The 24,744-nt window shown below is 47.3% G+C and overlaps 1 protein-coding gene across 2 annotated transcripts; it reads left to right on the top strand.

Annotated features, from left to right (window-relative positions):
• The first annotated feature begins 3,477 nt into the window (after positions 1-3,477).
• On the top strand, positions 3,478-12,236 carry LOC141047032 (uncharacterized). 2 transcript variants are annotated; one of them, XM_073541955.1, is made up of 7 exons: positions 3,478-3,547; positions 4,376-4,525; positions 4,655-4,834; positions 4,918-5,041; positions 5,125-5,222; positions 5,315-5,405; positions 10,375-12,236. In XM_073541955.1, exons 2-7 carry the CDS (start codon positions 4,448-4,450, stop codon positions 11,616-11,618), a joined length of 1,815 nt encoding a protein of 604 aa, XP_073398056.1. In that variant the 5' UTR covers positions 3,478-3,547; positions 4,376-4,447; the 3' UTR covers positions 11,619-12,236. The 2 variants fall into 2 exon arrangements, with proteins under 2 accessions (XP_073398056.1, XP_073398055.1); XM_073541954.1 differs by having other exon boundaries at positions 10,372-12,236.
• The last annotated feature ends 12,508 nt before the right edge of the window (positions 12,237-24,744 follow it).

The raw sequence follows: 24,744 nt of genomic DNA, 5'->3' as shown, positions 1-24,744 counted from the left end.
CATACAAGACCACTGATAATCTCCCTCGATCTGGTGCTCCACGCAAAATCCCACCCCGTGGGGTCAGAATGATCACAAGAACGGTGAGCAAAAATCCCAGAACCACGCGGGGGGACCTAGTGAATGAACTGCAGAGAGCTGAGACCAATGTAACAAGGCCTACCATAAGTAACACACTACGCCACCATGGACTCAGATCCTGCAGTGCCAGACGTGTCCCACTGCTTAAGCCTGTACATGTCCGGGCCCGTCTGAAGTTTGCTAGAGAGCATTTGGATGATCCAGAGGAGTTTTGGGAAAATGTCCTATGGTCTGATGAAACCAAACTGGAACTGTTTGGTAGAAACACAACTTGTCGTGTTTGGAGGAAAAAGAATACTGAGTTCCATCCATCAAACACCATACCTACTGTAAAGCATGGTGGTGGAAACATCATGCTTTGGGGCTGTTTCTCTGCAAAGGGGCCAGGACGACTGATCCGGGTACATGAAAGAATGAATGGGGCCATGTATCGTGAGATTTTGAGTGCAAACCTCCTTCCATCAGCAAGGGCATTGAAGATGAAACGTGGCTGGGTCTTTCAACATGACAATGATCCAAAGCACACCACCAGGGCAACGAAGGAGTGGCTTCGTAAGAAGCATTTCAAGGTCCTGGAGTGGCCTAGCCAGTCTCCAGATCTCAACCCTATAGAAAACCTTTGGAGGGAGTTGAAAGTCCGTGTTGCCAAGCAAAAAGCCAAAAACATCACTGCTCTAGAGGAGATCTGCATGGAGGAATGGGCCAACATACCAACAACAGTGTGTGGCAACCTTGTGAAGACTTACAGAAAACGTTTGACCTCTGTCATTGCCAACAAAGGATATATCACAAAGTATTGAGATGAAATTTTGTTTCTGACCAAATACTTATTTTCCACCATAATATGCAAATAAAATGAAAAAAAAACAGACACTGTGATTTTCTGGATTTTTTTTTCTCAGTTTGTCTCCCATAGTTGAGGTCTACCTATGATGTAAATTACAGACGCCTCTCATCTTTTTAAGTGGTGGAACTTGCACTATTGCTGACTGACTAAATACTTTTTTCCCCCACTGTATATATAAATCGATGTGTAAATGACAGAGAATTGCTCTATGTAACAGCTCATGTTAAAATTGCATTGCAGTCTGATGTAAATTGGATGCTGGTGTGAAAAATCGGATTGTACTTGCATAAAAAACGCACTCGTCCATTTTTTCGGTCCTGATATTGTAACTTTTTTTCACACATATGGGTATGAGCTCTTCTGTCGCCTTCTGGAGATAAAGCAGCTTCAGCCGCGGCTCTTTACCTCTCCTACAGGCAAAATGGGGAAATGAAATACTTTTATTAATCAGTTATTTTTTATTACAGTTTTTATGAGGGGAAATTAGAGTAAAATCTCCCCAATCCCTTTTCCCTTCCCCAATCCAGAATTCTGGGGTGGGATTATCTCTCCAGAGACCCCTGTACAGGAATATTCGGGCCCCAGCCCCATTATACAGGAGAATAGCGCGATCCCCAGAGTTCTTACACCGGACACAGAGATCAGACAAGGTCTCATATTCAGGCAGTTTCTATTTTACTCCAACCCTCTTTATATGACCGAGATCAGAGTCTCATTATACCGAGTAGAGAAGCTCCAGGGACAAAGACCCCGTCTGGTCCTAACACGCGGGGGCCCGGAGTATCCAGCCACGGGGCCCGGATTCTCTCATTGTGGCCCCAGCGTTTCTTGTAGAATAAATCCCTTTCTCATTCAGTCCTGTAGTAATGACTTTGTTCTCACGTTTTGTAGGAGGGTTCGTCTGTCTCCATCTTATGTTATCAGTGTATGTGCGAGAGACGAGAGACCGACAACCACAGTTTTACCGTGTGTGTCCGGGGTCAGTTCTACAGGGGGATAAAGACACAGGGTCTGTGACCGAAGCTGGGGGTATACAGGTGTATATAGCGCACACAGAGGGGTCTGCGACCGAAGCTGGGGATATACAGGTGTATACAGTGTACACAGAACGGTCTGCAACCGAAGCTGGGGGTATACAGGTGTATACAGAGTACACAGGGGGGTCTGTGACCAAAGATGGGGATATACAGATGTATACAGTGTACACAGAGGGGTCTGTGACCAAAGATGGGGATATACAGGTGTATATAGTGTACACAGAGGGGTCTGTGACCGAAGATGGGGATATACAGGTGTATACAGTGTACACAGAGGGGTCTGTGACCAAAGATGGGGATATACAGGTGTATACAGTGTACACAGAACGGTCTGCAACCGAAGCTGGGGGTATACAGGTGTATACAGAGTACACAGGGGGGTCTGTGACCAAAGATGGGGATATACAGATGTATACAGTGTACACAGAGGGGTCTGTGACCAAAGATGGGGATATACAGGTGTATATAGTGTACACAGAGGGGTCTGTGACCGAAGATGGGGATATACAGGTGTATACAGTGTACACAGAGGGGTCTGTGACCAAAGATGGGGATATACAGGTGTATATAGTGTACACAGAGGGGTCTGTGACCGAAGATGGGGATATACAGGTGTATATAGTGTACACAGAGGGGTCTGTGACCGAAGCTGGGGGTGTATGGGTTTTTACAACATACACTGGGGGGTCTGTGACCGAAGATGGGGATATACAGATGTATACAGTGTACACAGAGGGGTCTGCGACCGAAGATTGGGGTATAAAGGTGTATACAGTGTACACAGAGGGGTCTGCGATGGAAATGGGGGTATACGGGTGTATACAACATACACAGGGGGGGTCTGTGACTGAAGATGGGGATATACAGGTGTATACAGCGTACACAGAGGGGTCTGCAACTGAAGCGGGGGTATACGGGTGTATACAGCATACACAGGGGTCTGCGATGGAAATGGGGGTATACGGGTGTATACAACATACACAGGGGGGGTCTGTGACCAAAGCTAGGGGTATACAGGTGTATACAGCGTACACTGAGGGGTCTGCGACCAAAGCTGGGGATATACTGGTGTATACAGTGTACACAGAGGGGTCTCTGACCGAAGCTGGGGGTATACAGCATACACAAAGGGGTCTGTGACCGAAGCTGGGGGTATACACAGCGTACACAGAGGGGTCTGTGCACAGGGGTCTGTACACAGAGGGGTCCACTCCGTACACCTTGTACACACATGGCTCCGCTCCGTACACCTTGTACACACACAGCTCCGCTCCGTACACCTCGTACACACACGGCTCCGCTCCGTACACCTCGTACACACGGCTCCGCTCCGTACACCTCGTACACACGCGGCTCTGCTACATCCACCCTGTAAACCCCTCCTGACCCCACACATAAACTTCCCCTCATCCAGCACCATGACAACCAGCACAGCAGAGTCCTGCATACACTGAGGCCCCTGATCATGTGACCCCTGACTCCTCCCCTCCTGTGACCTCATCACAGGTCCTGTGCGCACAGAGCGGCCATATATGTGGAGTGCGGCTCTGCGGGTGGAGGCTCCACACCAGGACTGTAGCAGGTAAAGACCCCAATATCCACAGGTGTCCCTTCTAATTGGGGGGAAACTATCCCCTCTAATAATCCTCGGACAGTTCTGACAAACACGGGAAAGTGCCCCTTTATGGAGGGGACAGAAAGTCTGTTTAGTCTCTTTAGCTCCATAGTATCAGCTCTAATCCAATGGTGAGAGAGCGATTTACCCCGAAGAGTCACAGATTGTGGGGTTGTTATATAATGTTATATTTAGGGTTTTTTTGTGTTGTCTCCTTATAAGAATCACAATGGTTTTGTTCCTTTTCCGCTGATAGATACAAACGACCCAACTATGAAAGACGGGAACCAAGGAGACATGTATTACTCTCCTAATATGGGGCCTCCACACAGTATAGTGTTCCCACAGTAATTTCAGGAAACATTCATATAGACAGAAGATGAGTCTATGAGAAACGTATTCAGCTGCCGACTCCGAGGGAGAAACTGCTCGTTGTCTGTGGCCTAAATATATAGGTTTTATTAGAAGATGTAGAGAAGAAAACAGAATGTTGTAAAATATTAAAAATACCATTGGTGCTTGGGTCCCCGCCAGTCTCTGTATTTCCTGGTCAATTCTAATGAACTTCTGATTCCTACAGCCAATCAGTTACTGAAGCAGTGAGTAACAGCCAGTGATTGGGAGCATGGAGGAGATGTGTTAGTCAGAAATTCAACTTATGTTCCAGTCCATACAAGACTACAGAATACAACATCTACACGTTCTATCTCCTCATATGTTTCCCTTATTATCTCCAGTAATTGTATTATTACACAGGAGTTTTATGATGTTACATCGGCTCATCTTCTTATTCAGGTCTCTACAATATCGGATCCTCTCAGTGAAGATCTTCTATAGAAGAGAATTTTCCTGATTTACCCATCAAAGATGGATATGGACAGAGACCAGATGGTGGAGAGGATATTACACCTCACCCTAGAGATCCTCTTCCGGCTTACTGGAGAGGTGAGAGATTCTGATGACGTCACATTACATCATTCTTATCTATGGGAATAACAGATGGACAGAACTGGAGAGGTGAGGACTCTGGAAATGTCTGTAGAGAGATTTATTAATGTGTCTCTCCATAACCAGGATTACACAGTAGTGAAGAAGACCTCTAGTGAGCGCTGTCAGGACCCTGTGTCTGAGGGATGGGGAAGACCCCTGAGCCCAATCACAAGGCCTCCACCTCACTGCCTGATACATGAGGACATCAATGACCAGAAGATCCTAGAACTGATCTACAAGATGACTGAGCTGCTGACTGGAGAGGTGACACTACTGGGAATGCTGGGACATTATACAGTAACGCTATGAAGGGATTGGGGGGATGACGGTATCATTGTATGTGTCAGGTTCCTATAAGGTGTCAGGATGTCGCCGTCTATTTCTCCATGGAGGAGTGGGAGTATTTAGAAGGACACAAAGATCTGTACAAGGACGTCATGATGGAGGTTCCCCAGCCCCTCACATCACCAGGTAATAGACAGGACTAAATACACACGGCCTATAATTATCTGTATGTAAAGAATGAATTCAGTCCCTGTCTGTGTTTCCTCCAGATGTATCCAGTAAGAGGACAACACCAGAGAGATGTCCCCGTCCTCTTCTTCCACAGGACTGTAAACAAGAAGATCCCAATGTTCCTCAGGATCATCAGGTAGATGGAGAGAAGGTGGAGATGGCAGGATTAGAGCTGATCATAGATGTGACTTCTCCATCTGTCTGTGACTTTTAAAATATTTGTTTCAGGGTGAAGTTCTGACCCATATTAATACTACAGAGACATATGTGAGGGGTGATGAGCGGTGTAAAGAGGAGATTCCTACAGATAGCCGCCCAGGTGAGTAGTAACCACTAAATGCAGATTAGTCACAGATTCTTCTCAGTCACTGACTGTGGCTACTTTATCGGTGGTGTAGTCCGGCCGTATCACAATTGTGTGATCGCCATTTTGCCTTTAGACAACAATATTCTTCTCCATCTGAAAATGTTAAAATTACTTTGCGAAATTGTGAAAGTCGCTGATTGTTACCTTCGCAAATCTGTAAAATATAAAGCCGAGGCATAGCTAGGGTTTTGCTTTAGGGGGGGCGAAACTTCTGAGTGGGCCCCTAACAAGGTAACTTTGATTACAACTCGGTGACGCACACTAATAGTGGATGTAGAAAATGACTGCGCTGTTACTGAAAATAATCCCAATATAAAGACCAACATGGATATTACATGGTCAGTGGTAAATACCATTCCTACAAAACATACAAGTGATTACTGCACAGTTACAGATAGTGCCTTACCGCTGACGTTCTTTCTGATGGAATCGTTCACTTTTCACGTCTTTTCCATCTGGCCCAGACCGACCTGACAACTTCTCCAGCCACGACTCTGCTACAGAGAATACAACAAAGACATGTTTCACTTCTCATATTCCAGCCCCATCACCATCTATCCCTAACCTGCACAAACTCCTCATCCTGCTGCTACCCCAATACTGAGCCGCTGCTGCCGTATGTGTCCCTATTACTGCACCTGATACCCCCATGCTGAGCCGCTGCTGCCGTATGTGTCCCTATTACTGCACCTAATACCCCAATACTGAGCCGCTGCTGCCGTATGTGTCCCTATTACTGCATCTGATACCCCCATGCTGAGCCGTTGCTGCTGTATGTGTCTCTATTACTGCACCTGATACCCCAATGCTGAGCCCCTGCTGCCGTATGTGTCCCTATTACTGCACCTGATACCCCAATACTGAGCCGCTGCTGCCGTATGTGTCCCTATTACTGCACCTACTGTGTGGTTCTGTGTGACCTCTAAATGCTAAAGCATCCCTCTATAATATAGTAATGCCGGGTGCAATTTCCCTAGAAAACAGTGCCCACATATTGTCTCCTAGAATGTAATATTGCCCTCTGTGTGCCCCGTTTGACAGTCACTGTAACCTGAGTTCCCCTATAACAATAAGTGCCCACTTTACATTTATTAATGTCCTGAGTCTCCCCCTGTACAGCTCCCCTATACACAGTAATATACCCCCTCACTGTATACATACTGACCCCTTAGTATCCCCCAATGATGGCTCCAACACTGTATGATTGCCCCCTCAATAATCTCCACATTGTATGATGGCCCCCTAGATAGCCTCCATATAGTATAATACACCAGATAGTCCTCAATATAGTATAATGCAGCCCCCATAGGCAGACTCTACAGTATAATGCAGCCCCCCCATGGGCAGAGTCAATATTGCAGCCCCCCATAAGCAGACTGTAATGTAAGGCAGCACCCCCCAACCCCCTATAGGCAGCCTGTAATATAAGGCAGCACTCCCCCCACAGGCAGACTGTAGTATAAGGCAGCACCCCCCATTCACTCCATACACCTTGTACACATAAGGCTCCGCTCTGTACACCCCGTACACACACGTTTCCACTCCGTACACCTTGTACACAAACAGCTCTGCTCCGAACACCTTGTACACAAACAGCTCCGCTCCGTACACCTTGTACACAAACGGCTCCGCTCACCCCATACATACGCGGCTTCGCTCCTCCGTACACATCATACATGCATATCTCCGTTTCGTACACCTTCTACACACACGGCTCCGCTCTGTACACCTCATACACACACAGCTCTGCTACATCCACCTGGCTGTAAACCCCTCCCGACCCCACACATAAACTTCACCTTATCCAGCACCAATTCAAGACAACCAGCACAGCAGAGTCCTGCAGCCAGCCACTGAAGTCCCTGATCATGTGACCTCCTGACTCCGCCCCTTGTGTGACCTCATCAAAGGTCCTGAACGCACAGATTAACTCAGGATAACATTGCTGGCTGTGAGCCCACTGCTGGCAGCGGGGGGTCCCCCCACTGCTTTCTCAGGGGCCCATAGCGGCTGGGCGGCAGAGTAGGGAGATCGATTCTCCCTGCTCTGCTGCAGAATGTAACTGTATGGGCGCGCTGTGCACGCCGATACAGTTACATTAGTGTAGCTCCGGTGGACCCCTTTAGAGAGCAGGGCCCGGGGCGACCGCCCCCTCTGCCCCCCCCGGTAGCTACGCTACTGCTATAAAGTCATATGACAGGATACGTAGAATGTGCTGACAACTTAGAAAATCACTTGGAAAAAAAATGTTATGATGGGCCTGTAAGAAAATACAAAATCAGAAGATGCAAAAATAATCCGTAAACGGGCAGGGGTCACAACAGGAAAGAAATACACAAATCTGGAGCTGAGCACAGAGGACTGAACCAGAGGCGAACAAGGCTGTATGTGGCAGATTCCAGCTATATGCTTCGAGCTTCAGTAGTGTGGTGCTTTCCAGTTGGCTGAAGCAGGGAGCAGATTACTCCAGCTGGACAGCTCACTCATCCATTCTGCTAGACTAGATGCTATTACTGGTCACAGGCACCCTAATTGTAGTGGCTGGACAGAGCCTGTGCCACCCAGAGCTTCTGGTTCTGACGTCTCTTCCATTACCAGCGACACCTGGAAAATGAATAAGGCTGCACCTGGTGACAGAAGCTGATGTCGCAGGAGCAGATCCCAGAGGAGATGGGACTCACCATTTGAAGAAGCCCTAATATGTCAAAAGGGCAGAAAATCAGAGCAGTAGAAATATCCATGAAGTTGCAAAATTTGGGAAATTATAACCCTCAGCGAATTAATCCACAGGCTCTTTCTGGAAATTAGCACACAGTGGATGTTGGAGTGATAATTGCAAATATACCTTTTTATTACCCAGCACATAGCGCCCAGATTGTGCCCCAGGAGACACACACTGTAAATTAAGTGGCTTCCTCTCATTATAGTAATGCCAAATACATGTGTAGGTGATAGCAGGTACGCAGGATGCAGTGACGAGACGTGAGACTGAGTTGTACTTTGGGAAGTAACTTTAATAAATTGAAGCCGCTAGGGCTATACTAAGCAACCAAAACAAAGTAACAGATATTGTCCTCGCAGGGACTCAGCACAAACAAACACTATTAAAGAGAACACGACTAACCCGGCAAAGGCCGGTTACTATAGGGCCGCGGTATGGCCGACTATGGGTCCTTATTTCCTATAGTGTCACTTATCCGTCCTGACGTCTCTCGGCGTCTCTGATGAAGCAGTGGGGAGTATAGGAGAAAGTGATTGTGTAACTGCCATGGGTCGAGGTAGCTGTCATTGGTCAAAGGTAGCTGTCAGGTGATAGTGGGCGGAGCTACCAGGACTGGGAGTATAAGGGCTGAGGGAAGGTTCTACCGTAGGGAGAAAGACGGTAAAAGCCTTCAGAGAGTGACTCACAGTGGAGACGGTCACGGGGGGTGACCCAAAAGGACACTAGCCGCAGACGGAGACGGTCTGGGGTTACCAAGTGGACAGTGTACTTTGATGGTGAAACGCTGTGGTGGAAGTGCCTAGGGCAGCCACGGTGGGAAGAGCCACAAAGGACGCCACGACGGTGAAACTTAAAAGTGAAGGTACCCGGGTCTGTGAGCAAGAGAACAGTGAAATTCCTCTGATGAAGTGCAGTGGTCGTCAGAGAGGCGGCCAATAAAAACGGACCTGTTGAATATAACTCCTGTCTCTGTCTCGTGTCTGTCGGCGGCAAGAAGTGGGTCACCCCCCCATTCCTGTTGGATCAGCACTCCCCTCGCCTATCCTACAAAGCTGCTTTGGCGCCGCAGCCGCTGGGCCCAGCTGCTGAAGATCTGGCGTAGTCTTTGGGCACCCAGGAGGAGTTGGGGCACAAGAGGCCCTGAGGGAGTCCTTTGATGAGGTAACCCCCTGTAAAAACAGCGGGGTTCCGCTCATTAGCGAGTTCAAGGAGACTCCAGTCTCCAAGCAGGGTTGTGTCGCAGTTACGAGGAGTGGCGGTTGGTAGGCCATGTGCACTGCCTGGGCCTGTGCAAAGAGTCTCTCTGTAGGCGAGGAGCAGGCCCCAACTGCCGACTGCAGCGGGGTGATGGCAGCTGCGGGCGGTGATGAACAGGCTGCAGCCGCGGGCTGAAGCGGGGAGGCAGCGGGCAGGCCGCAACCACGGGCTGGAGTGCAGCGGCCGCGAGAGGCAGCGGACAGGCCGCAACGGGATGGAGCACAGCGGCAATGGCTGTGGACGACCGTGGACAGCTCGTGACCCCGGATTGTTGTGAAGCGGTAGTCTCTTGTCATTAAGCTCGGCGCTTCCTCCCTGAAGGCCACTGTAAATCTCCCCTCTGCTGGTGGTCTCCTCTCTGGTCACCGTCTGTCGCTCTGGCTCTCTCACACCCCCACAGTCTCTTGCTCTGTATCTGCCGTTCCGCTAACTGACTCCCCTGCGTGCTCCCTGCCCCTTTCATACTCGCCCGTCCCCTTGCTGTTCTGTCACTCTCAGCCGTCCACTCTCCTCCTCCGTTCACCGGGTACAGTTCCACTAGGAACCTAGATGGCGGTCCCCTTGGTTCTGGCCCAGACACTCTGCGGGGGCCCTCCTCCCTACACATGGATGCTAACATTGGGATAGCAGATATTGCTGGATTGGTTTATGGAAGCCTTGTTGCTTTTTAAGAGCCTTTGAGCCACTAATGATGTGGAGACCTCTGTTTTTCCGTTGACAGACGATGGACCTATGTAGAGACTTGTTTTTTATGAGATGAGTTGATGCTCTACTGGTTCATCCTGTGATATTTTCTATTAGACTATGAACTGTCATTGTCTCAGTCAATGATTCAATATTTTATATAACTTGCCATTTTTACTAACAGTTTAAGTGGAAATATTTAAAAATGAAAAATTCAAGAATATTTTATCCAAAAATAATAGGTTTTATTCTTAGCAGATGACTGTACCAGGAGATCAGAGGGACAGCTGACATCTTCAGTTTTTAAACCAGAAGATTTTGAGATCCCACAGGATACAACTGAAGTGAACGCCATTACTTCAGATATATCATCATCGCTTCACAGCAAAGATCAATCATCTGATTCCTTTAAACAGGTTATGTCTTCTGATTCATTACCAATTACTGAGGAAAATCAAAGTCGCAAAATAAACATTAAAAAACTTACTGGTCCTAAAGAAAAGAAGCCATTTTCACGTTCAGAATATGGAAACAGTTTTCCCCTCGAAAAGTCTTTTGTTAAGATTCACACAGCAGAGAATAGATTTTCCTGTTCAGAATGTGGGAAATGTTTTAACCAGAAAACGCAACTTGATGGACACCAGAGAACCCACACAGAGGAGAAGCCTTTTTCTTGTTCAGAATGTGGAAAATGTTTTAACCAAAAATCAGATTTGCTTAAGCACCAGAGAATTCACACAGGGGAGAAACCTTTTTCATGTTCAGAATGTGGTAAATGTTTTAATCAGAAAGCAAGTTTGCTTAAGCACCAGAGAATTCACACAGGGGAGAAGCCTTTTTCTTGTTCAGAATGTGGGAAATGTTTTAACGATAAATCAAATTTGCTTAGGCACCAGAAAATTCACACAGGGGAGAAGCCTTTTTCATGTTCGGAATGTGGGAAATGTTTTTACCATAAATCAGATTTGCTTAAGCACCAGAGAATTCACACAGGGGAGACGCCTTTTTCATGTTCGGAATGTGGGAAATGTTTTTACCATAAATCAGATTTGCTTAAGCACCAGAGAACTCACACAGGGGAGAAGCCTTTTTCATGTTCAGAATGTGGGAAATGTTTAAACCATAAATCAGATTTGCTTAAGCACCGGAGAACTCACACAAGGGAGAAGCCTTTTTCATGTTCAGAATGTGGAAAATGTTTTTACCATAAATCAAATTTGCTTAAGCACCAGAGAACTCACACAGGGGAGAAGCCTTTTTCATGTTCGGAATGTGGGAAATGTTTTAACCTTAAATCAGATTTGCTTAGGCACCAGAGAATTCACACAGGGGAGAAGCCTTTTTCATGTTCAGAATGTGGGAAATGTTTTAATCAGAAAACAAATTTGCTTATGCACCAGAGAACTCACACAGGGGAGAAGCCTTTTTCTTGTTCAGAATGTGGGAAATGTTTTGTAACGAAATCATCTCTTCTTAGTCACATGAGCAGTCACACAGGGTAGAAGCCATTTTCGTATTCAGAATGTAAATGTTTTAACTGAAAAATGTACCTTCTTAAAGGTGTTGTCAACTACCAGGTAACCTCTTGTCATTCTTCATGTTTGACCTCATTAAAGTAAAATCAGTCATAATCTCCTACCTTGCCAGTGCCATTCCCAGCGCTGTCGGAACTCGCGTTCCCAGGGTTCATGTGACGTTACATTACACAAGCCCTGCGCCCAATCAAGGCCAGCTTCACTGTCCCTGCCTTCGGACGTGTTGAATATCAACTGTAAGTCAGGGGAATGGCTGCTCTCCAATTTCTCTTTAATGTTTGATTTGTTCAGGGCTCACATGAGCCCCGGGTGCCGACACCTCTGGAAGGTCATCTGTATGGGAGGTTTGTAAAATTGTTTTTATTTTAACAGGATCAAACCTGAGGAATGAAAAGGGGTTGTCCAAGTAGTGGACAACCCATTTAAGCATCAAAAATCCCACTATATATATATATATATACAGCTCTGGCAAAAATTGAGACCTCTTTCAAATTTTCAGTTTGTCTGATTTTTCTCTTTATAGGTATATTTTTGAGTAAAATGTAAATCTTTTAGTCAATAAACTTCTGACAACATGTCTCCAAATTTCCAAGCAATAAATTTTGTATTTTTTTTCTAACAAAGAAAAATGGTCAAAATATAAAAAAAACAGTGCTTTTAGACCTCAAATAATGCAAATAAAACAAGTTCATAATCATTTAGAAACAACAATACTAATGTTTTTACTCAGGAAGAGTTCTGAAATCAATATTTTGTGGAATAAACATGATTTTAAAAAACAGCTTTCTTGGCATGCTTGCCACCAGTCTTTCACTCTGCTTCTGGCTCAAAAATATAAGCAGTTCTTCTTTGATGGTTTGTGACTATCCATCATCCTACTACATTCCAGAGGTTTTCATTGGGGTTCAGGTCTGGATAATGGGCTGCCCATGACAGGGTTTTGATGTGGTGGTCTCTTAATTTTTTCCAGAGCTGTGTGTGTGTATATATATATATATATATATATATATATATATATATATATACACTAGCTGAAGAGCCCGGCGCTGCCCGGGCATAGTAACTAACTGTGGTCAGTTATAGCAAATTATAATTGTCCTCCATCCCATAGTCCTGTGCCCATATACCCATCATACATATCCACGATCCCACAGGTCCGTGCCCATATACCCATCATACATATCCTCCATCCCATAGTTGAGTGCCCATATACCCATCACACATCCTCCATCCCATGGTCCCATGCCCATATACCCATCACATATCCATCACACATCCTCCATCCCATAGTCCCATGCCCATATACCCATCATACATATTCGCCATCCCATAGTCGATTGCCCATATACCCATCACACATCCTCCATCTCATAGTCCCATGCCCATATACCCGTCATACATATCCTCCATCCCATAGTCCAGTGCCCATATACCCGTCATACATATCCTCCATCCCACAGTCCCGTGCCCATATACCCATCATACATATCCTCCATCCCATAGTCCAGTGCCCATATACCCATCACACATCTTCCATCCCATAGTCAACCATTATGACATCATAATGAGCGGCGGGGCTTGCAACCTATGATGACATCAGCATCGCCATGGCAACCATTATGACATCATAATGAGGGGCGGGCTTGATACACACACTTTTACCCCATTATGTAGATAGGGGCAAAATTGTTTGGTGAATTGGAACACGCGGGGTTAAAATTTCGCCTCACAACATAGCCTAGGACGCTCTCGGGGTCCAGACGTGTGACTGTGCCAAATTTTTTGGCTGTAGCTGCGACGGTGCGGATGACAATCCCAGACATACACACATACATAGATACATGCACACACTTGAGCCTTATATATATATAAATATTGTGGTGTAGTAACCACTGAGTCCACTAGGGGGCGCTGTGTGGATGTCCCAGGAGAAAGGATGAATGGCAGAATACGGAATGGCCGTTATGTAGCTTTGGGATGGAGACTTATGTGTTGTTCAGCAATGATATTGCTGAGGTGTTGTTTCATTGTGTAAGGGAGAAGTCCCCAGGCAACTAGAGAGATGGGCGGACCTGGTTACCTACAAACCCACACAGGGGGTGTGTTTAAAGCACTGTTGGAAAGAGTGTGTAAATGCTTGAAAGACCTGTGATGAGGTCAGAGTCATGTGACCCGGTGGGCGTGGCTATGAACCATATAATGTGGCCAGGGTAGGTCACAGGGGGTGAATGCTTGGACCCGGTTGGTCCAGTGTAGAAGGTCCCGCTGAGATGGGGCTTCCTGCCTGACAGCACGTGTGGACACTGTGAGTAATGGCTGCAAGTGCCTGAGAGTTCCCTGGAGGGAATGAATGTTTGCAATATGGAGAAGCAGCCATGAGAGAACCCTGACAGGGTGAGATATAACTGTGAGGCTCAAAAGCCTGCGTATTGGACATTGCTAACAGAGTGAAGCTCTGTCATGGACGCTATGCCGTTTATATATTGCTGGTCATGGTTTATGATGTTTAATAAACCGCATGAACCGTTCTGAGTTTATGGAAAACCTGGTGCCGGATCTGATTTTGTGGCTGCCAAGCGAGTGAGCCCCTACTTAAATGACAGCGCTACCTCACAATATATATATTGTATTTAGCTCAAAAAACGCATATAAGCAAGAAATGGTTAGAAAAGAAAATGACCAAAAAGAAGTGTAACCCATAAAAATATTTTTATTGTAATCAATAAATATTAAAAAACATATTTTACAGTGCATAAATACTACTGGGCATTTGACAAAATAGGGGGACCAACATCATGTATCATATAAAGTAGTGTATTCAAGCCATATCTAGCAAGTTTTTCCCAAAGACCATGTGCCACAAATATTTAGGGATCACATTTCCCACTAATTAAAAACATACATAATTAAAACAAGCAAGATAGCAACACTTACATGGATGTAAAATAAGACAGGTGTCCACCGCCTCAACGCACGTTTCATATTAAACCTTCTTCAGATGAGCCATTACTAATAAATGACTCGTCCCATTTCCTATGGTTGGTCCTACTGAACTGACTATACCTATAGATACAGCTGAAATGTTGTCAAATCAGGAGGAGACGTCCTCCGATGAACATAAAATTATTGACACTGTAAAATCAATATCAGTTCAGCTCCTTGAGCCGAGGACAGTAAATCACATACAGTTTGTGCTCAAAAGTTAATATACCCCTGCATAATTTTTGCTTTCTTGGCCTTTTTTCAGAGAATATGAGTGATAACAGCAAAACTTTTTCTCCACTCATGGTTAGTGGTTGGGTGAAGCCATTTATTGTCAAAGTACTGTGTTTTCTCTTTTTAAATCATAATGACAACCCAAAACATGCAAATTACCCTGATCACAAGTTCACATACCCCATTTGTTAATACCGTGTATTGCCCCCTCTAACATCAATGACAGCTTGAATTCTTTTGTGGCAGTTGCGGATGAGGTTCTTTATTTTCTCAGATGATAAAGTTCTTCTCAAAAAGCCTCCAGTTTCTGTAAATGCTTGACCTTGTGTTTTGGATCGTTGTCATGTTGGAACCTCGAAGTACGTCCCATGCGCAACTTTCGGGCTGATGTTTGCAAATTTGCCTCCAGTATTTTCTGATAACATGCTGCATTCATCTTTCCTTCAACTTTGACCGAGACTCCTGTGCCTTTGTAGCTCAAATATCCCCAAAACTTCAGCGATCCACTTCCATTCTTTACTGTAGGGAATGGTGTTCCTTTCATCATAGACCTTGTTGACCTCTCTCCAAATGTAACATTTATGGTCGTGGCCAAAAAGTTCAATTTTAGTCTCATGACTCCAAATTACCTTGTTCCAGAAGATTTGAGGCTTGTCTCTGTACTGTTTTGTTTTGTAGGCGAGATTCTTTTTGGCATTTGTGTAGTAATGGCTTTTTTCTGATGACTCGACCATGCAGCCCATTTTTCTTCAAGTGCCTCCTTTATTGTGCATCTTTAAACAGCCACAACACTAATTTTTAGAGAGTGCACTATTTCAGCTGATGTTATTTGTGGGTTTTTCTTGGCTTCCCGAACAATTTTCCTGGCAGTTGTGGGCAAAATTTTTGTTGGTCTACCTGACAGTGGTTTTGCTTTTACAGAGCCACTGAATTTCAATTTGTTAATCACAGTTCAAACTCTGCTGACTGGCATTATCAATTTCTTGGATATCTTTTTAAATCCCTTTCTTGTTTTATACAGTTAAGCTACCTTTTCTGTAGATCCTTTGTCAGTTCTTTTGCTTTTCCCATGACTCACAATCCAGAAACGTCAGTGGCTGGATGAAGGATGCAAGAGTCTGTCTGGATCCCAGAAACTCACTCAGCTTTTATGCACACACTGATTGCATGCAAACAGGTCACTGGTGAGGATATTACCTTTAGTAGAGAGCTATAACTTATTTATTTTTCCGCTGATGGAGCTGTATGTATGATGGCTTATTTTCTGCAGGACAAGATGACGTTTTCAGCGGTACCATTCTTATTTACATTCATCTTTTTTATCACGTTTTATTGCACATTTTCTTTGGTATGATGATAAAGCATTGTGTTTTTTTTACGCTGTTCACTGAAGGGATTAACTAGTGGGACAGTTTTTTAGGTTGTCGTTACCGACGCGGCGATACCAAATATTTGTAATTTTTTCCATTTTTTTACATAAGGTAATGTATTTATTGGATTAATTTTTTTTGTTTATTTGGGGATTTTTAAAAATATTAACACTTTTTAATATCCTTTTTTACATTGTCCCACTATGGGACATCACTGAAGAGTGACAGATTGCTGATCTGATAATCTGCAATGCTTCTGCACTGCAGAGCATCAAAACAGTGTCTGACAGGCAGGGAGGTGGCTCCTCCTCTTAACAGGCACACACAGGCCACCTTTCCTAAAGGACCCCATGGCCATCTTGCAGCCAAGGGTCACCATGGAGACCATCAGCATAACGTGATCTCATCGCATTGTGTTGATGGAAGGACACAGTGAGCTCACTCCTTGACCGATGCCCCTGAATATTGCTGTCACTTTTGACAGCAGCATCAAAGGGGTTAAGTGTCCGCGATCGGTGCTAGCACTGATCATGGGAGTTATGTCAGGGAGTCAGCTCTCATATAGAGCTTACACAAGCACCCAATCGCAGAGGCGCTCAGCCAGGGTCGGACTGGAGTACCTTGGGCCCACCAGAGAAACCATTCTTGGGGTCACTATGTAGCTACATAGAAATAAATACAAGACCACCAATTGTGCGGTAAAATGAGCTAATATCAGGATATAATATAAAGTAGTACACGTCTTAATTATGTAGCAGGGGTTGGGATAGCCCCCCTTTATAGAATATAAAGTAGCCCCCTCATAGGGTACAATATAGCGCCCTCATAGTATATGAAGTAGCCCCCTCATATAGTTTAATGTAACCCGGTCACAGAATATAACGTAGCCCCCTCATAGTTTATAATGGGCGGCACGGTGGCTCAGTGGTTAGCGTCCTGGGTTCGAATCCCACCAAGGACAACATCTGCAAGGAGTTTGTATATATATATATACTTCATATAGTATAATACAGCCCCCCACGGAATATAATGCAGCCCCTTCATAAGGTATAATGCAGCCCCTCCATAGAATATAATGCAACTCCCCTCATATAGTCTAATGCAGCCCCTCATAGGGTATCATGCTGCCCCCTCATAGGATAGCACTGAGACACAGAGCACACAGTCTTAGACAAAGGACTGGTTTCTGCTAATTACTATATTCCTGAGGGAGGGGTGAGAGGTTTAGTGTTAGGGTACCGTTACACTTAGCGATGCACCAGCGATCCCGACCACGATATAACGCCACGTCGATATAACGCCACGTCGATATAACGACCACGATATGGTCGCTAGTGAGTTGCCAAACAGGCAGATCTCACCAGCGACATAGCAGCGGTCGGGGGTCGCTACTTACCTGTTAGACGAGGCGATCCTGACGTCCTCCCGCACGCGTCGCTCGTCGCCACAGCAGGAAGCCCAGCAGGAAGAAGGAAGAGGGAGGAAGAAGAGAGCTAGGGGGAAACAGGCTCGCAGCTATAGATGTAGCAGAGCTTAGTGTGAGGAACATTCTAGAAGGGAACTTTGAATCTAGGCATAATTGTAGTATTATTACACCCCCGTTACGTAAAAGTGTAGATTTGTGACTTCATGCATGCTAGGGTTAAACACTCCTCCAACCTTCTAGCCATTTTCTCCCCAGTACAGCTGAACCCTCCCCATTGAGGTGCAGCCCGTCTCTAGCGTAGAACCTCCAACTGAGAAGTTGGCCCAGTTCTCCAGGAACCCAAACCCCTCCATACTACACCAATTCCTGAGCCACTTACTTATCTCCCTAATCTACCATTACCTCTCTGGTGTGGCATGTGGTACAGGCAGAATTTCAGAGAATACCACCTTGGAGGTCCTTGCTTTAAGCTTGCAGCCTAATTCCCTGAAATAATCTTTAAGGACCTTCCACCGTGACCGCTAGGTCCTCACCAGCCCCTCCCAGTAATCTGTCAACTTGATCAGCGATGTGTCGGACTTGAGCTCCAGGAAGGCAGCGCACCGTTCGACGATCCTTGTCTTTGTTATAGATTGATCTATCTGTTCCCCTAATAACTGAGTCCCCCACTACCAGCACCTGTTTGGCCTGCTCTTCTCTCCAATTTCCCTCCTTACTGGAGCAGACACTCCTCCAGCTTTTAGAGGACATGCCTTGCTGCAGCAGTGCTACCCCTGCACTGACACTCATCTACCAACTTAGCAAACTTATTGGGTTGTGCCAGATCAGGACTAGCCTCCCTGGCACTCTTCCCTCTACCCCGCCTCTAACTGTCACCCAGCTTGCTGCTTCACTGTCCTGCAGCTTCAACCTAGCATCCCCCCTTATCTATCCCACTGAGCGTCTGCTCAGTGAGCAGAAGACTCCTTTCCATATTGTCTATGGATCTCAGTGTTGCCAGCTGCACATTTAGATCCAGTATCTGGGCTTCCACATGCACAACGTGCTCACATCTCGCACAGCAGTAGCCTCGACTGGCTAGCAGCACACTTTGCAGTTATTACAAGAGGTAGAGATAGGGAGTACAAGTTTCACCTTTGCACAATGTGCCAATTTAAAAAAAAAAAATAGCCAAGGCATCTGTCTCAGACCAGCTGAAAGACACCATGATGGGAACATCACAATACACTTTGCAGTTATTACAAGAGGTAGAGATAGTGTGCAAGTTTCACCATTGCACAATGTGCAAAGGTTTCAAAAAGTACAAAACATTACCCAAGTGGGGTATACATATATGTGTGGGGAGGAGGACCCAATGTAGGGATTGGGCCGGAACCAAGGGGACCGCCATCAGGGTTATTAAAGGAACCACATCAGGGGGTTCCCACCGATCCAGTTTCTTCAGGGCCCGTTGCGCCCCATCGTTCCAGTTTCTTCAGGGCCTGTTGCGCCCCATCGTTCCAGCTTCTTCGGGGCCTGTTGCGCCCCATCGTTCCAGTTTCTTCAGGGCCTGCTGCGCCCCATCGTTCCGGTTTCTTCAGTGCCTGCTGCACCCCACCGGTAAATCGTGGATCACAAGGCAGCCACATCTGCAATCCCTGAGTGGTCATATCTGTGAACTCGAGCGACGCCCGTAAGGCTAAGTGCACTATAGAGAAATAAGGACCCTTAGTTTGTACGTTGTTTTCCGAGTCCCTGCGAGGACAAATAGGTGTTACCCCTTTTTTGTTGAAACAGTTTAGCCCTTGCGGCTTGAAATTTATTAAAGTAGTCTCGTGTCTCGTCACTGCATCCTGTGAGCCTGCTCGAACCCTACACTTGGCGTAGTCGGCAGGATGCAGTCTCGGAGCGCGGACAGTGGTGGCCCAGAACATGGGGGAGCTGTAAGCTCTGTAAATAATGAGGGTCCCCGTACCAGCATTTCATTGGGGGCCATGCTGAACAACCTGCCTAGATTCTCCGGCTCCAATACTATGCTATGGAGCTGGACAGAGCGAATGGCGGGGGTTCTTTCGGATGCACCCAATGACCCTTGACCTGGAAGCCGAAGTGGCACTTATGGCCCTAGACGGGGAGGTACGGGGGTCAGTGATGTTGAAACCTCCGGGGCACCGCAACACTTTTGAAAAGGTGTTACAGATAGTGGAACAGACCCATCGGAATCCCTCTAATGTGGGAGAGTTAAGGACCCGTCTGTTGAGTCGAATGCAGGCAGAGTGGGAGACGATTACAAGAGTTGCATACGGCTATTGAAAGAAAAGACGGGGTAGGGGTAGGACCTGTTGACATTACCCTACGTGACCTACTGATGACTGGACTGCGAGATCCATTAATAAAGCAGGCATTACGGGAGCAGATCAGAATGAATCCCCAAATAGACTTTTCAGAAGTGGGAAGTCAGGCACGGGTTGGAGAGCAAGAGCAGGGGATGGCGGTCCCCTTGGGAAAGGTCCGAGGGGTGGAGGCCTCCTCGAACGCAGTTGAGGAGCCTCAGTGGGTGGAGGAAATGAAGCAAGAATTGCAAAATATTAAGGGCGAGTTGGCTGAAGTAAAGAGAAGAACCAAGCCTGGGACTGGACGACCTAGCGTTAATCCCGGTCCCTGGGGGTCACGCTCTCCGCGGGGTGGTCGGTCTATACCGGCCCGTTGTTATGAGTGTGGAGAACCAGGCCACTTCGCCCGAGAGTGTCCGCAGCGTGGGAAATACCCACCTCGGCGGCCATTAAACTAAAGGGCTCCGGGCTGGGTGGACGCCGCTCAGAGCCGAAAACCACAACTAGGGGTGGTGGAAGTCCCGAAGATTTGGTAGCAAAGTGTCCGGTAGTTTGGGGAGAAGTAGAGGGCCGGGCCGTCCGGTGTCTGGTGGACACGGGGTCACAAGTAACCACTATGCCCGCAACGTACTTTCAACAAAACTTTCCAGAGGCAGCAAGGCCTCAGTGGGGGCCCATGATCAAACTAGTAGCCGCTAACCAACTGCCGGTCCCGGTTGCCGGGGTAGTGTGGGTGCAGGTGACGCTGTGTGGTAAACCCCTTGGCCGCAGAGGGGTGGTGCTGACTCAAGGAGGAGCTGATCAACGACACCCCGTCACCCTAGGCATGAATGTTTTAAAAGAGTTCGCTAACCTGTTGCTTAATGATCCCACACAAAAGATACTGAAGCAGTGGGGTTCTCGCACAGCTCAGGGACAGGTATTGCAGCAGCTGGTGCGGGGTGCGCGGGTGCATCAGGACTGCCAGGAGGGTGAGGCTCTAGGCAAGGTCATCGCGTCAGCAGCTCCCCTGCTTGTGCTGCCTCCTGGACAAACAGTGGTGGCCCTGCCAATTCGAGCCTCGATACCTTTGGAGGGCGTAGAGGTGCAGGTGGAGCTGTGTCACTCAGAGCACCTGCCTCCTGGCATACTGGTGGCCCGTTCCCTCGCTACGGTGCGAAAAGGAACCATCCTGGTATGCTGCGTTAACCTTGAAGACCGAGACACCGTTCTAAAAACACGGACTGTACTGGCCAAACTAGAAAGGCCTTTAGAAGAAGTGCTGCCATCTCCTGCGGTTCAATTACGAGTACACCCCGAGGATCCTTGGGAAGTAACAATACAAACCTTACAGGCCCATGAAGTCTCGGCACAAGAGAAGGGCCGAAATATTTTGGAGCAGATGCGGGCCAAGGTTTCTGGATTAACTGCAGCCCAACTCTCACAGATTAAATATTGCTTGGACAGGACCATGAAGTATTTGCTAGCCATGAGGACGACTTTGGGTGTACCACCGCCATCACGCATGAGATCCCCACAACAGGAGCGGCCCCTATCCGAGAAAGATATCGACAGATTCCACCACAATTCTATCAAGAGGTGAAAACTTTGCTGGCCCAAATGCTGCGAAAAGGGGTGATACGGGAAAGTCAAAGCCCCTGGGCGGCCCCAATTGTGTTGGTCCGGAAGAAAGATGGTACACTACGATTCTGTGTGGATTATCGTAAACTGAATGCTTGCACTATTAAAGACTCATACCCACTGCCCCGCATAGAAGAATCCCTGTCTGCGTTGGGGAAGGCAACATATTTTTGGACCCTTGACTTGGCCAGTGGGTACTGGCAGGTGCCCATGTCATAAGAAGATAGAGCTAAGACGGCGATTGATGGAGCGATGTCTGGGGGATCTCAATTTTGAGGCTACGTTGATCTACCTGGATGACATCATTGTCTATGCCGCCACCTTCGAGGACCACCTGAAGCGGTTGGAACAGGTACTCAGCCGGTTGCAAAAGTACTGGTTGAAGGTGAAGCCTCAGAAATGCCACCTATTTCGCTCTCAGATTGAGTATCTGGGTCATGTCGTTTCGGCAGAGGGTGTGAGGCCATCCCAGGAGAAGGTTGCTGCTATCCAGGAATGGCCTACCCCCGAGACAGTGAAAGATGTGTGGGCTTTTCTGGGGTTAGCTGGATATTACCGTCGCTTCGTAAAGAATTTTGCATGTCGAGCTCGAGCCCTGCATGACCTGCTGAAGGGGGCTCCCGCTGGGCCAATGGGCGAAAAATCCAGTGGCAACACCCTCAGAAGGAGGCCTTCCGGGATCTCAAGGCTGCACTGTCGGATCCCCCAGTGTTGGCTTATGCGGATTTCTCTCAGCCGTTTATCCTGCACACTAACGGGAGTCTTCACGGGCTGGGGGCTGTGTTGTCACATGTTCAGGATGGCCGGGAGAGGGTGATTGCATATGGAAGTCGTTCACTCCATGACTCCGAGCGTAACCCTGACAATTACAGCTCTTTTAAGCTTGAGCTCCTCGCAGTGGTGTGGGCTATGACGGAGAGATTCGCAGAGTACCTAGCGGGCTCCGAGGTGGTAGTGCAAACTGACAACAACCCACTGGCTCATTTGGAAAACGCCAAGTTGGGGGCATTGGAGCAGCGATGGGTGGGCCGGATGGTGAAGTACAATTATAAGATTATCTACAAAAGAGGGGCCGAGAATGTCCATGCAGATGCCCTCTCCAGGATTCGACATACAACTCCTGGACAGAATCGAGACGAAGAATTAGAAGGAGAGGAAATACCGTTCGCTCTTACCGCTGCCGTGCTCACCAATGTGGATTCAAAAGTATCTTCCCCAGGGGCCCACAGGGGCATCCTGGAACAATCTCGGGATAAGTGGATACAACAAGAACAAGAAGATGAAGAAGTTGGACTTCTCTGGACATGGGTCGCCGCTGGTCAATTACCCACTGATACTCAATGGCAAACTTTGACCCAAGACCTGTCGCTGATGCTGCGACAGTGGGAGAGGCTGATTATCTGAAAGGGACTACTGTACCGTAAAATCACTTCGCAAACAACCTCAACGACTGTTTGGCAGGTGGTTACGCCCGGAGCTCAACTACACGAACTGGCTCGAGAGGCTCACGAAAAAGGGGCCCACTTTGGAGTTAAAAAGACTTTGCAATGGTTACAACAGAAAGTTTATCACCCACGCTTGTCAGCTGTTGTGGACGAAGTTTGCCGTACCTGCCGCTTATGTGAATTGGCCAAACCGCCCGCTCAGAGAGCCGCAACACAGACGATTGTGACTTCAGCACCCCTTGAGCTCCTGACGGTGGATTACCGGAACATTGGTCCCCCATTCCAGGGATACGAACACTGCCTTGTCATGGTGGATCATTTCACCAAGTTCGCTGTGGTCACTCCTACTCGAGAACAGACCGCGGAGTCGGCTGCCTCCGCAATTTGCAGAAACTTTATACAAGTGTACGGCTGTCCTCAACGTATACATTCTGACCAGGGAGCATGTTTTTTGGGGAAAGTTATGGAGGAACTACATCTTTATGGGATTGACAAATCCCGGACCACACCATATCACCCGCAAGGTAATGGGGCTTGTGAACGATTTAATCGGACATTGATTCAAATGCTACGTACTCTGGAGAGTGACAAGAAAGCTCGTTGGCCTGAATATGTTTCTGAACTAGTATGGGTTTATAATAACCGGGTACATCGAGTTACGGGCTATACTCCTTATTCCCTGCTGTTTGAACGAGAGGGTAAAGGGATCACGGAGGTAGAGTTGGACCCCGAAGAGCCTCGGCCCTGGACCGGAGTGTCGTCCTGGGTCCGAAATTATCGCCACAGGCTGCAAACTCTTCACCGAATTGTACATACCAAACTCCAAGACTGGGAACACCCAGGGAAGACTACAACTTCCCCTCCTCATCTCCAAAGCGGGGACCGTGTGCTTGTACTGGATCAATGCCCCCAGAACAAACTGGAGTCACGTTGGGAAGAGAGTCCTTATCGGGTACTACGCCGTATCCAGAAGGACCTGTGTACGAAATACGGCCCAAGCAGGATGAAACACTGCCCACCCGCATTGTGCATCGTAATATGTTACGCCCGTGTATTTCCACCGACCCGAAACAACTGGAACCCGTCCCGTTGACATCCGAACCGGAGTCCATATGCTGGGACTCGGACGACGAGGATTTCCCCCCAGACCCCAAGGGCCCTCCACCCAATAATGAGCCAGTGGACACAATTATCCCGCCTGCATCATGCAGCCCACCGACGTCCACCACCCCAGAAGATTCCACCCCAGTCGAACTTAGACGCTCCGAGCGGTCAACAGCCGGCAAACCCCCCGAACGGTATGAACAAGACCAGTTCGTATGGCAACAAATATTGACACCTTTACAGGCCAATCTCAATAGACTATCACCCTCGCCCGAGGACTGTCGAGCTTACATATGAACACTTAGTACTTGTTTGAGGAGGAGGAGGAGGGGCCGATTCCCTGAACAAAATGGTTTTGGATGGTAAGGGAAGGACGTTAAGATAACGTCCCCCCAAAAAAAAATGTAGCCTGCATTTACATAATGTGCCTCCGTTTTTTGCCGGATACGGCAAACATGTGCCTTCTGGCGTCTGCAAAAAACATTCTCTGATACGTTTTCTTGCAGCGCCGGAACGGCTTTTTAAAGAGCGCATGCCCGGACACTGTCAGTTTTAACCCCACAAGTGCCCGGCGAATGTGAATCTCTCTCTCTCTCGTTC

This window comes from Dendrobates tinctorius, unplaced genomic scaffold (assembly GCF_039654945.1).
Source record: "Dendrobates tinctorius isolate UK_male_01 unplaced genomic scaffold, ASM3965494v1 ptg000126l, whole genome shotgun sequence".
NCBI classification, from domain to species: domain Eukaryota; kingdom Metazoa; phylum Chordata; class Amphibia; order Anura; family Dendrobatidae; genus Dendrobates; species Dendrobates tinctorius.
Note: the sequence above shows the minus strand (reverse complement) of the source record. Positions and strands in the feature narration are given on the sequence as shown.

Coding starts and splice junctions, on each gene's coding strand:
- LOC141047032 (XM_073541954.1), top strand. CDS start 4,448: ATGGATATGGACAGAGACCAGATGGTGGAGAGGATATTACACCTCACC. Junction 5,042..5,124: donor CCAGCCCCTCACATCACCAG/GTAATAGACAGG, acceptor TGTTTCCTCCAG/ATGTATCCAGTAAGAGGACA. Junction 5,223..5,314: donor ATGTTCCTCAGGATCATCAG/GTAGATGGAGAG, acceptor TATTTGTTTCAG/GGTGAAGTTCTGACCCATAT.